This window comes from Mastigoproctus giganteus, chromosome 14 (genome assembly GCF_048544385.1).
Source record: "Mastigoproctus giganteus isolate SK-2022 chromosome 14, ASM4854438v1, whole genome shotgun sequence".
In the NCBI taxonomy this organism is placed as follows: Eukaryota; Metazoa; Arthropoda; class Arachnida; order Uropygi; family Thelyphonidae; genus Mastigoproctus; species Mastigoproctus giganteus.
The window spans coordinates 88,796,193-88,809,686 of record NC_143588.1 but is presented as its reverse complement, the minus strand read 5'-3'; the positions used below and the strand labels follow the sequence as shown (position 1 = coordinate 88,809,686).

The 13,494-nt window shown below is 36.9% G+C and overlaps 1 protein-coding gene across 1 annotated transcript in view; it reads right to left on the bottom strand.

Annotated features, from left to right (window-relative positions):
- Nucleotides 1–13,494, bottom strand: part of LOC150075329 (protein argonaute-2-like) — a 384,361-nt gene that overhangs the window by 134,498 nt on the left and 236,369 nt on the right. The window contains exon 10 of the mRNA XM_090388732.1: nt 2,211–2,258. Coding sequence (XP_090244858.1) covers nt 2,211–2,258 — 48 coding nt within the window. The remainder of the gene's footprint in view (nt 1–2,210; nt 2,259–13,494) is intronic.

The window sequence follows — 13,494 nt, the reverse complement described above, 5'->3', positions numbered from 1 at the left end:
AGAGAGAGAGAGAGAGAGAGAGAGAGAGAGAAAGGACTGTCTTAGAAACAAATGACTCTTGAAACATTTCCAAAGAAGACAAGTGCCGAGCCAACAATGAGTGAAGAACCATCGAGTGTGCATTTAGTCGATGATGAAGAATAAACATTCTTCAAGATAATTTACTTGATATTAAAGGGTATTTTTTCATTTCTTTGAATAAATAAATCATTTTTTGTTCACCTTTATTTAACATTAATGTAGTCAAATTTCATTGTTGAGAATGTTTTTAACATTACATCTAAGGACAATAAATTCCTGCTTCAACAGCGCATGCTAGGAACAAATTAACTCAAAGTCTGGAACTACTTGTACTTGGGTTTCAAGAAAGCTTTTAATATTGATGCACATGGAAGACTATGGTACAAGTTATAGCAGTATGACATTAAGGGCAAGTTTCAGCTATGGATAGTGGGATGGTTGAGTGGGAGAAGACAGAGTGGTAATCAATGGACACTTCTCTTTGTAGACTAATGTCATTAGTGGTGTCCCTCAGGCTTCCGTGTAGGGCCCATTGTTGTTTTCTGAATTTATCAATGATATTGATGAAGGTATATCAGGCTTAATGTCCAGGTTTTCAGACGATACAAAGATTGGCAGGGTTGTTAATGACACTAATGACAGTATGCTACTACAACAGAATCTAGAAAAGCTGAGCAGATGGGCTGAGAGGTGGCAGCTGAAGTTTAATATTGACAAATGTAAAGTACGCATTTATGGGTAGAAGTAACCCCGGAGTAACGTATCAACTGAATGGTACTACACTCAGGGTGGTACAGAATGAAAAAGACCTGGGGGTGCAGTCATATATGAAGTTTTCTGAGCAGTGCAGACAGTCTGCAAGAGTAGCTCATGGTGTCTTGTCAATAATAGGAATTTTTCTAGCAGGGATAAGGAGGTGATTATCCCCTTGTATAATGCAATGATCAGGCCACAACTTGAGTACCATATACAGGTCTAGAGGCCTCATTTTAGGGAGGAAGTAGAGCTGCTTGAACGAGTACAGAGAAGGGCAACAAGATTGGCGAATGGAACAAAGGGTTGCTTTACAAAGACTTAAGTTCTGCAAATTGCAGTGTCTGGAGACTAGTAGGCACCTGTGAGGTGATATCACTGAGGTGTATAAGGCTTTGAATGGGTTGAGCAAACTCAATGCTATTGGGATTCTTGGCCACATTAGTTGTCTGAGGGGACATAAATTCAAATTGAGGAAAGACAGTTGTAGAATAGATGTGCTGAAATTTGCCTTTAGCCAGTGGGTGGTTGATTGCTGGAACAAATGACAACTCTCTTTTGTCTAGTTCTACCATGAATAAATTTGAACTAGACAAACATTTGGAGTTAATGAATGACTGAAATGGGAATTTTTTTTTTTTTTTGGCTGATGCTATATAATCTTGCTTTCTTGCCTCATATGCCTCTACTAATGCTAATATGTGATTCCACAGCAGATGACCCAAGAGACACCCTGTCCTCACTAACATTTCACTGATAAGGTCTAACAACAGTCCTAAGGGAACCATGTGCATCCTGCCACATTGCATTTTTTCCAGGAGAGAAAGAGGATCTTCCAAGGTCATAATGCACTACGTTATTGGACCCATATTGGTGCACACGTGGTTTGAGGAATACAGTGAAAATATCGGCCATCTTGATTGGCCTCCAAATTTTCCCAACCTTAATCCAACTGAACACACAGATGGGATTTTTGGAATGGGAAGCGAGGCATATGGAGACAAAACTGCCATCTAGTGGAGCCAATACCTAGGCAAACAGCAGCTGTTATCTGTATGAACAGTGGCCCAACAGTATTAGGAAGGTGGTCACTAAGTTTATGTAATTTATAATTTAATCATAATACACTGCACAATTAAGGCAAAATGTACAACCTTCATTTTTCTTGTTTAATACTATAGGACATATTCTGAATTAAATTATACTATATTGTAATAGTAGAATCACAGTAAATGTTCAAACTTTTCATTGTTCTTTTGCTGATTTTATGAACTCTCGATATAATTACTGTTTTTCTCATTCCCTGGGGGGAATACTATAAAGAGCTTTGATATATTCTTTATATAAAGAAAATAAGATAAATGAAGCTTTTCCGATTTCTTCTGAAATCAAACTGCCATATCACAATACTGTAATGTATGAAAATATATACTTACCAAATTATTTATTTCTCGTTCTCTATCAGGAGCTGATCTTGCAGTTGCCTAAAAATATATTTTTAAACAAAGAAATTTAAATTAACAAATGAATAACTAAACTTAATAAATGTAGAAAGTTTTACAGGTGCTTATGATAATTTAGAAAGTACCATTAATGTTAAGGAATTTGAACAGCTACTACAAATACTTTCTGGTATACACATGCATCTGAAAACTAATGGGACAAAAATTGTTTAAAAAAGTATTCAGTAAAAGGGTTTATTACAGAAATCATTTAAAAATGGTCCCCACAAGAAACTATATACATCTTCCTTTTAATCGTTGAAAGATTCTTAAAATTCCTCCAAAGTTATCATCAGATGGCCAGTCACACACCTTTGGATGATATGAAATCATTCCCTTTTCATGTTGATTTTTAACTTGGGAAGAGAAAGAGCCCATATGATATTGTGAAAGAATATTTGAAAAATAAATACAAGGGGCATTGTTCTGCAAATAAAAACTAGTTCTTGTTTTCATGAAAGTCTGACCAGCTGAATTTTTTTGCAATAATTATTCTATCACTTCTGGGCATTTGTAACAAATTCCTTATTTTTTTTTTTTTTGGTTGAGATGACCAAGCATGACTCAGAGCTTCTGATATTTCATCTGTGGGTTGTATTCAAAACAACTCACCTCATTAAGGGAAAAAGAGAGAGAGAGAGAGAGAGAGAGAGAGAGAGAGAGTTCACTTTTCCAAAAGTCTTGACAATTCTGCTCTGGCTTTTTTCATTTTCTGTTAATGAATATGGTACAAAATAAGCAAATTTTTCATTGTCATTAAAATTGTCCATATTGTTTCTTTTCCAACATGAAGCTCACTCACCGATATTCAAAGAGTCAAAATAAGAATTCTGAAATGAAACAAGGAACGTGAATAACATTCTTGGTATATCTTCAGTCTTCTTGAGCTTCTTTAAATCAAGAATACCATGATAAACATTTATCTCCATAAACAGTTGCTTAAAAGTGCTTAAACACCTTTGAAAACTATTTACGGAGCTCAAAGTTACACTGATACTTTTTCCAAGCTTAACCAAAAAATTCAATATTGTAATGATGCACTCTGAAAATGTTAACTATTTTCACAAATTAACTGAAATGCTTTTGAAAGATGGAGTATCAATTCTTCATATACACATCTAGCTACATTCTTACAAACATAAAAATCATCCTCTAACATTGCATTTCTCTCTTTTCATCATTTAGAAAAAAAATTGTGTATGTGTGCTGAACATGCATAGCAGAAGGTAAGTGAAATTTCTTTAGAATCTTTTGAAATGCAAGCTACGTGTTGAACAATTTGATGGAGTGCTTCTGGCTGTTGCTTTTGGCTTCTTCACTTTTCGTTTATGACTGGGCTTTGAGGACTCTTCACCATTTCATTTGCACTATCAAGTTCCATGGCCCTATGTTCCAAATTCCCTTCTGAAAACTTCTGGGAAGCTGTATGGCTCTGCTGTGCTGACTCTTAACTACAAACACAACAGTTTGTAATTAGAGCCATCATAAAAAAATTAAATAATAATAATAATAATAAAAAATAAGAATTTATTCAATTTGGCTAAGCTTTAGTCCTGTTTATAGCTAGCTAAATAAAAATCTATATTACTAGAAGATATGCATCGCACGCTGTAATTTCTTCCACTGTTGAAATAGGTTAGATCTCTCCTTTGTACTCAATGGAGGTGATCGCATTGCACAGATATGCACTCCACATTTTACAACATCTTATCGAAGTCAGATGGTTTAAAAATGATTCTTGCCCCCCCCACCATTATACCACCATGTGAATTACACCATGTCTGTGCTGTAGGGGGGTACCGATTGCATCATGAATTGCTGCTAAGTATGATGTCGCATCCCTTGTGCCCAGTACGGAGTAGTAAAAAGGTGGGGGGTAAAAATGATGCCATTTAAAAATGGAATTATTTTTAAAATCATGATATTCAAAAACCATTTGACTTCAATAGAACCAGAATCGCTTTGTTCTTGAGAGAGCCACGACAACTATTACAGGCCAACATCTGACTTACCATCTCCAGATTTTTTGTTCAACTCCATCGCACGCTGTAATTTCTTCCATTACTGAAATAGCTTAGATCTCTCCTTTTTACTCAACAGAGGTGGTTTTGGTGGTTGCATTGCATGTTTATGTGCTGTATATGCCTTAAAACATTCACTATTAGTCTTCGGCATGTTGAATTATAAATTTTTTTTTTCTGTTGAATTTTTTTATGAAATGTGGTAGAGAATGAGAAAAGAAATACCTTGGTTTTTAAAATCGGAATGCTAAAAGCCGAGATATAACGATTTAAAATGTAAATGCGACCTGTGCAAGTTACACAGGGGTGCTGGTTGCATCATGCGTTGCTGCCACATATGGCACCATGTTGCTTAAGCCTGGTACGGAGTGGTACAATGGTAGGGTGATAATCATTTCATGCCAATTTTTGTCAATCCACGGACACAAGTTATTCACACGTGAATAACTGTCTGGGGGCGAACCTAAAGAAGTTTCACTTCAAAAACAGTATGCCACAATCAGTAGGGGTACTGATTGGGTCATGCATCGCTCATGCCTGGTACAATGGTGGGGAATGAATCATTTTGTGTTGCATTTTCTTGGCGATTTTTGTCAATCCACAGATGCATTGCATGTATATGAGCTCTATATGTCTTATAACGCTCACTACAGTGGACCCCCATTTCACGATCGGTTCACTTTACAATGGACACTCCATACCCTTCACTATATATGTAGTAAGCACCGGTCACCGTGATCATATGTTTACAAATTGAATTTTAATTCTATTAATGGCAATTCTAATAAGTGAAAATAAGAGGAATATTATCCACAGGCTATAAAAGTAAAGATATGAAGCACAGATTTACACTTTATAATCTTACAAGAAAGGAAAGCAAAAAGTCAACTACATCTGGTATTCCCAGGTGGTTACCCTCCCAATTACTAACCAAGCTTAACTCTGTTTAACTTCGGTGATCGGACATTAACCTGTGCATTCAGTCTAGTACGATAGTTGGCTGTTCAGGGTGCCCGTAATGAGTTTACTTATGGCTTAGTTTGCTGTGTCGTATTTTCGTTACGATTTTTGTCAATCCACAAATGCAAATTACTCCTATGTGAAAACTGCCTGGAGGCCTCAGAAGTTTCACTTCAAAACTTCCAAGTCCACACAAGAGGTAGATCACTTAATGCATCAGTGAAATTTGAACAGCACAACTCAAAGCCTACTGTAGCTAGTCACATTATTCATAAACTGAATCATGACTATTTTTTTTTTTGCTTATTCTTGGCATGTTGTCAATAACCTGGCCAACATGTAATTTTCTGTAATTAAAGAATTTTTTTTTTTTTTTTTGCAAGTTACATAGTGCAATTACACACGAGAAGCTAACTGATGCATACGACTTTTGTTACTATTTCAAACTTATAGCAGCATGGGAAAGGTGCTACTAAGTTTGAAATTGTATTTGTTTCTAGTTGCTTGCTTATACTCTCCAATGAGTTCTACAAATTTGTGGCATTTTGCAAAAGATTCATTATTAAATGTCAAAAATAAATATGAACTGTGGAAGACAATATTCATTTGGGATAAGAGTTAACAATATGCAGTTTCACACAGATAAGAGTGTCAAATTGGAAATATACTGAGTTGACACTTTGCATTAGCAACACCCATCTAATACTTCGTGAGGACAACTTTTGCCCTATACACACTTTGGCATGGACTCCAGTACAGACAGAACACACTTTGGCATGGACTTCACAAGGTGTTGTAATGCTACTATGCATTGCATGAATTCGGTAATGCCTCCACATTGTCAGGCAGATGGTTGTAGCATTGTATGTCCTTATTCAATAGGTCCAAATATGCTCAAATAGGTCAAGGTCAGATGAGTTGGGTGCCAATAGAATGAAGATTTCATTTTCATATTCCTGAAACCAGTTAGCAACCTGCCAGACCATGGAGAATGGTGCATTGCCTTGCTGGTGTTAGTATTAATAGTGGCAAATTATGCAAGAAAGCAAGCTTACAGAACATCAGCCAAAAAAAAAAAAAAAAAAAAAAATCTCATTTCAAATATCCATCCCCCTCAATAGTTTATCTAGCTCTTCCTTGAATTTATTCAAACTATCCACTGCCATAACAACAGATGGAAGCCTGTTCCCACAATCAACACCCATTGGCCGAAGGCAACCATCTGCACATTTATTCAGCAACCATCCTTCCTAAATTTGAATTTATGCTGCCTCGTGTGTGGCCTGAGCAAGAGGAAGAATTCCATCAGCATTAGGTTTGCTCAAGCCATTCAAAGCCTTAACTACCTCAATCAGATCACCTCGCAGGTGCCTAGTCTCCAGACACTGCAATTTGCAGAACTGAAATCTTGCTTGGTAAAAGAACCCCCCTGTGCTGTCCTCATCAATCTCATTGTACTTCTCTGTACCTGTCCCAGCAGCTCTACAACCTTCCTAAAATGAGGCCTCCAGACCTGTATGCAGTACTCAAGATGTGGCCTGACCACTGCCTTACACAATAGGAAAATCACCTCCTTAATCCTGTTATCAAATTTCCTGTATATCATTGACAAACCTCATGAGCTGTCCTGGCAGCCTGTCTGCAGTGCTTAGAGAACTTTACATCTGACTACACAATTACCCCCAAGTCCCTTTCATTCTCCACTACCCTGAGTGTACCACAGTAGGTATGTTAATCTGGAATTACAGCTACCCATATGCAGTACCTTGCATTTGTCAATGTTAAACTTAACTGCCATTTCTCAGCCAATCAGCCTAATTTTTCAAGATGTTGTTTCAGTAGCTTACATTGGTTACTGTCATTAATGACCCTGTCAACCACTGAACATGCAAATTTAGACATTACGCCTGATATACCTTCATCAATATTATTAATAAATACAGAAAACAACAGGCCTAGCACTGAACCCTGTGGGACAACATTAATAACATTAATCCACAAAGAGCAGTGTCCATTGATACCCACTATTTCTTCAACCTCTTCATCATAATGGCTCTATGTTGGTGCATAAATCATTATAACCTTTAGCTTGTACCTCTTAGAAATCCTGAGTAGTAGTTTTGACACTCTTGGTGATGTACTTTTGAATTCCAAAATGTTGTTTTTTATATTTTTATGGACCAGAAAGCCAACTCGACCTTCGCTCCTTTCACTGTTTCCATTGGTGTACAGCAGATTTCCACTTGATAAACTTATAAGTGATTCATTTCTTCTTGTTTCAGACAAACCAATAATATTCCAAATCACATTTTCTAATTCCTTTTCCAGCTCTAATATCCTGTCTTCACTGATGAGCAATCTTATGTTGTAACAGGCCAAGTTCAGTTTCCATGCATGGCAGCCTAGTCACACCCAGAGATTCTTAGCACCCTTTGCTTCCATTGTGATCCTCTCGCTGCAGTAAGAGGGGGAGTGAAAGCCGCTGGGGACTGAGGGACATATGTTTCATCTTGCTGTTGTGTTCTGGAGGGTTTGGTCTTTTCCTCTTCACGCTGACCAGGCATCTTGAAGAAAACCACTCTACACATTCATTGTCACCTAAGTGATGTAACAGAGTTTACCATTGAGAAGGTGTGCACGAGTGGATTCTAGAGAGGCAGGCCAACCAGACTTCTAAATCTTCTGAAATAGAAAGATATTGGACCCATCAGTGTTTTAGACAGTGTCTGATAACACACAGAATGCTTGTTCCCCTCTAAGCCACACAGAACCATGTGGTACTGTGGGCTAAATGTTCAAGTGCCTGAAAACACTAATTCTCTGTCGACTCAGGTCCACTGTCATAAATGAGGAAATTTTGGTGCCCCTGTAGTTTGATTCACCACTGATGTGCTCCAATTCTTGTAGGGATGTTGGGTCCTTTGGCAATGCTGCTTTCTGTAGAAGTCAAACATTAAGTTTCAAACGTCAGCCAATGGCCCAACGGACTTCAAGTGGTTGTTGACATATGGCATCTGCAACAATATGCATAGGTCTGACCCTGTTGGTCAAAGCAGCTGTCTTTATGGTGTTCTTTACTTCAGCTGCTTTAACCTTGTTCGGATCTGGGTCGTGGTGTGTTTCACAAAAAGTAGTTGCTTCAACTAATCTGTATGAGCACAACCTTTACAAGAAAGTGCATTCCTCAGAGAACATTCCCAATGTATTTGAGTACTGTTTGAGCTCATCTTGGTGTATGGGTAGCCTTCAGCACATAGTTTAGAATCTCCTTTATCGTTCTTGATGATCTCCATGGTGGTTGAACATAGACCGATATTTGGGGTCACTCAGGGTATAACCAATTTTTAAAAATTGCTACAAAGCACACTACAGCAACAGTATATTCCCACAAATGTTAACACAGAGTTATATCTAGCAGCCATATATACACCTGACTAGCCCTACCAGCAATGACCTGAGGTTAATTGTGATTTAATCCCTGACAGGCTGCTATGATACAAGGTCACATGATCACTAAATGATGACCTGAGTGCTTCAGGTCACTTTGGGGGATTACTCAGGTACACAAAACAATTGAGCAAGTAGAAGAAACCAATACACATTAAAATATTTTTCAGGATTACTCCATTTCCATTATTAAAATTATTTAGAGTTGTGTTTTTTTCCTATTTCTAAAGATCCCCCTAAAATTTTTACAATGGTGTTAAAGTCAGAAAATAGGGGGAAAAAAAAAATGGGAGGCTATTTTCAAGCTTTTCTTTATTTAACCAGTATTAATAATTGCCATATGATGCAAGGAAGGCTAAGGGCTATGCTGCAACAGCCAAAAAAAATTTAAAAAAAAAAAAAAAAAAAGAAAAAAGAAAATAAAATAATAAAAAAAAAGAGAGAACCTATACATTTCCCTCCTCATGTAGGCAATTATCCAGCTGACATTTGAATTTCCCCTAACTGTCAGCTTCTACCACCCATGTTGGTAACTTTATTCCAGTAATTTATAACTTTCTGGCTAAAATAAAACTCCCTGCAATTCAGTCTAAATATCTTCCTTATAACTTGAATTTATGGCCACTAGTTCTAGAATCCTTTATTTTACTTTTGCCTCTAAAACACCTCACAATCAAGCCTCCTCTAAGCCATGGGTGTGTTCAGGGGAACAAAGGGAGCATATTCCCTCCCTTAACCAAAAATTAAAAAAAGAACACAGGAGATGTTTCACTTCTCTATTCTCTCAATGGGTTTCAGTCACAAAGAGCTAACTGAAAAGCAAAATCTCCGGAAAAACCAATGATTTTGTTCAGTGGCATAACTGCCAATGCAGCTGCATTGGGGCCCCATGAAATTTGAAAGACTTTCATTTCTCAAGACAATTAACGAATTTCATTAATAAATGAGCAAATTTTTAAATTAAATGCAACACATTCTTATCAACTAGTGACTGGCCATCCAAGTATTGTTTTGACTTTGGCACACTTATAGAAATTTTAGCAAATAAAAGATAGTTGTGAAATATTCAGCAAAACCAGTATCAAATACAGATATACATCACATCTGATTTTATTTTAGCGTTGGTGAAACTAAAATTTTTTTTTGTGTAGGCCTACTCTTGATTGTTGTCGGAGGGCAATATCTTTTATTTTTCAATATAAAAATTTGTCACATAACAACCTAGCTACGGCCAATGTTGTCCTTTTAGTGCTAGGTTTTGCATTTCCCCCCTTTGTTTATCTGAAAAGAAAAACTACAAGGACTAAGTAAGAATCAGTTATTACTATGCTAACCAGCGACATCTAAATTGCTGATCCTTTGATCTTCGTGTACGTTGATGGTGCTCTGAAAGTAACCAGTGCATTGGGAGGAACCCTTCATGCAATTAGCATTTATCCAGTGGTGTTCAGAGAGTGCAATAAACAATGACCAAGCAGAGTAAAACATCTACTTCAATCACTCCAAAGCATGCAGTTTCACTAAATTTATGGTTTTGAGGTTCACTTGCAATTTTCACAAACATTCTACCCTTGTCTATTATTGCTTTGTTTCTATACAGCCAACAGTACCAAGACGGTGTCACTTATAATAGATTTTATAACAGTTTTATATGCTTCTGTTCTGTTTCGCTTGTGGTGCGAAAATTTGTTACAAAGTTACCTGAAGAAGAAACTGGGGAAAAAGAGTGGGAAATGAAACACAAAAATTCAACCAATTGCAGAGATTTTCCATTTGCTTTATTGGCAGAGAAGTTCTGAGCTGGTATCAAGCATTATGTACTATTCAGTGATTTTACATTTCCAGAGTACGAAAATAATTCACACATTACCGCCATTTTTTCTAACCTGTGATAGAAAGGCTGCAGATGTTATTATTTATTATTACAATTTTCATTAGTTTACATGATTACCATTCACAAATTTTGAATGATCCATGACATCAGTGATAGTCAAATGATGTCCAGTTTTGATACTAATATATGTTACTCATTGCTGTGGATTTATTATTTACTATTCTTCGCATTTTGTTACAATTCGACAGAACGATCTGTATTTTATTACTCTGGTGTCAGTAATTTTTATTTATTTATTTCTGTTTTTATTTAAAATCAGTTGTTGGATCATTTACAGATTAGAAAAAAAATTTATGAATCTCAAGAAGTTATTTTTCTTGTCTGCTCTTTTTTTCCCCCCTTCTGCACTCAGTAAACAATGAATGCACACCTCTGAATAGAGAAATATGCATCGATTTGCTTTATATGCACAATGCAATGCCAACTTTGTAGTGATTCTGCAATAAGTAATTTTATGGATGAATTTGTGTTTATGCTCTGGGAAGGCAGCACGGTCCGGAGTTCAAAAGATTTATTTAAAATTTATTTTTTACTATTATTTGCATTTTGTTACTATTTAACAGAACGATTCATAATTTTATTACTCTGGTGTCAGTAATTTTTTTTTATCGAAAATTTATTTATTTATTTAAACAGGTAAATAAAAAGTTACACACACCTCTGGAAAGCAATAAAATTCTAGGAGGGTAAACATCTATAAAAATTAATACAATAACAATATTGGGTAAAATAAAATATACAAAGATCAAGTCAATAATTAATTACAGAAGTTGAGATAGATTATTTCAACATAATACTCTAAATATATTCAGCATTTATCCAAGAAGAATGGGGATGCTGGCAAGATGCTGCAGGATGTACGGAACAGAAGTGCATATCACTGCCTAACACAGAAGCCACGTAAAGCAATGGTGGAATGAAAGATCTAAAAATGCAAGATTGTGTAGGTATCAGTGAAAACTTTTGATCTGTGGGCTTTGTCCATGCAAATTGTCTCAGGGTTCATATTTAGGTCATTGAGACGCACAATCATGTTTGCTGGGAACATATGGCTGAGCGAGATGATTCGGTAGAGGGCAGGTCTGATCATAGATGTTTGTCGTTAGTTATTCTGCTGTTCTTCGTGGGCAGGATGATAAGGCCATTGATGTCAGAAGCATCCAGTCTACCCAAAATAAGCTTGAAGAGGGTAATTATGTTACAAGTGGTGATGATATGCTTCCATGGGATCATTTCATGCAGTGAATGTAGTATACTCCCTAGATAGAGTAAGGGGATGTCCTAAAATCCTATTGAGGGATTGAAGAAGCCAATACTCAAACTGCTGCAGGTAGGTTGGAGGGGCAGAAGACCAGATTTCCGATACATAGAGAGCCACCAGTACCACACAAGTTCCTGTCGAGCCGACAAAAGTGCTACAAAGAATTTGTTTCTTAATTCCTTGAAGTACTCCAGAGAGGACAGGTTCGAATCTCAGACCAAACCTTGTGAGAGTTGACAACTCTAATTTGATGTCCAGTTATATAGACGTGCATTGGATTTATTCTTCTCCTCTTTGTAAACATCATCTGGACAGATTTTTTGTCATTTCGCTCAAGACCAATCTATTGAAGAAAGGTGCTTATCTCAGAGATTTGTTTTGTTGTAACTTTCTAGACAGAGGGCTTGCTCAAGCTGCCCCAAATGAAGAGCTTCAGATCTTCGGCTTAAGATATCGTGTTTTGGAAATTTGCTAGCCATTGCGAACTGTGCTGCTGACAAAACGCAACCCTGTGGAACCCCTCTGAAGGCAGTAAAGGCTCGTGAGAGACCACTGTGCTCAACAAGGAGCCATCTTTCTTGCAAAACTTTTTTTTGAGTACAGTGAGGAGGTTACCGGAAATCCTGAAGTAGTTCTTTAGGATGGTAAGTAGAGATGCGATGGAAATACTATCATATGCAGATTTAACATCGAGAAAAATTATGCCATGCTGTGTTCGAGAATTCAAAGCTTCTATATGTGAAACAGCATTTGAAGAAGATTGGTGGTAGTAGATCTCCCAGGGACAACATTGTGAAGGTGGCATGGTCTGTGATGAAAACTGCTCAATAAGGTGCACTAGGATTGTCTTTTCAAAAACTTCAAGGAGCGAAGAGCCCACTGAGATCAGACAAAAATCCTTCGCAGTTTTAGGCCTTGAATTCTTCAGAATGGGTTTGACACAGTAGTGTGTCCAAATTTGAGGCACCGAAGATGTTCGCAAAATTTCATTAAAGATATGTAAAAGAACATAGACAATGAAGACAGAATATTTTAATGATGAACAAGGGAAATCCACAAGGCCCAATGGTAGCTTTGTTTGGTAACTCGTTTATTACATTGAAAAGATTTTCCTTAGTGATATTAAGTGTAGACAGGGGAGTCATATCATGTAAAGGGATGATTAGATTCTTTCTTTACGCAACTCACCAAAAGTATTGTCTGCCCATTCTGTGAAGAGGCACTCATCCATCTGAACATCTTTGCAGTGCTTTGCAACTTCAAGCATACTAATCTGTTAGCTATATATCTATAGTTGGCCTGTCATTTTTGCTTCAGAAAAGATGCATGTTTCTTTTTAAAGTTAATAAAATCATGTGTGGTTCCAGAACTCTCCATTTCTTAAAGACACGCTGCCTATCTAGAAAGCAGGCTTCAGCTCTCTTGAGAACCATGGTTTTGTCCATTTGGAGATTCTGATGGTTTTTAAGCTCCTTGAGTAGCCACTGCTGTCATGTGGCTTCATCGATTGGCAGAGTGGAAAGAGCATCCCAGTTGGTTGAAGTGAGAAAACTCAATGACACCTTGCTTGATGAAATTAACGGAAAAAATTGTTTTGATTAGGACTTCATCACCCTTAGGATGCATCAATGGGAA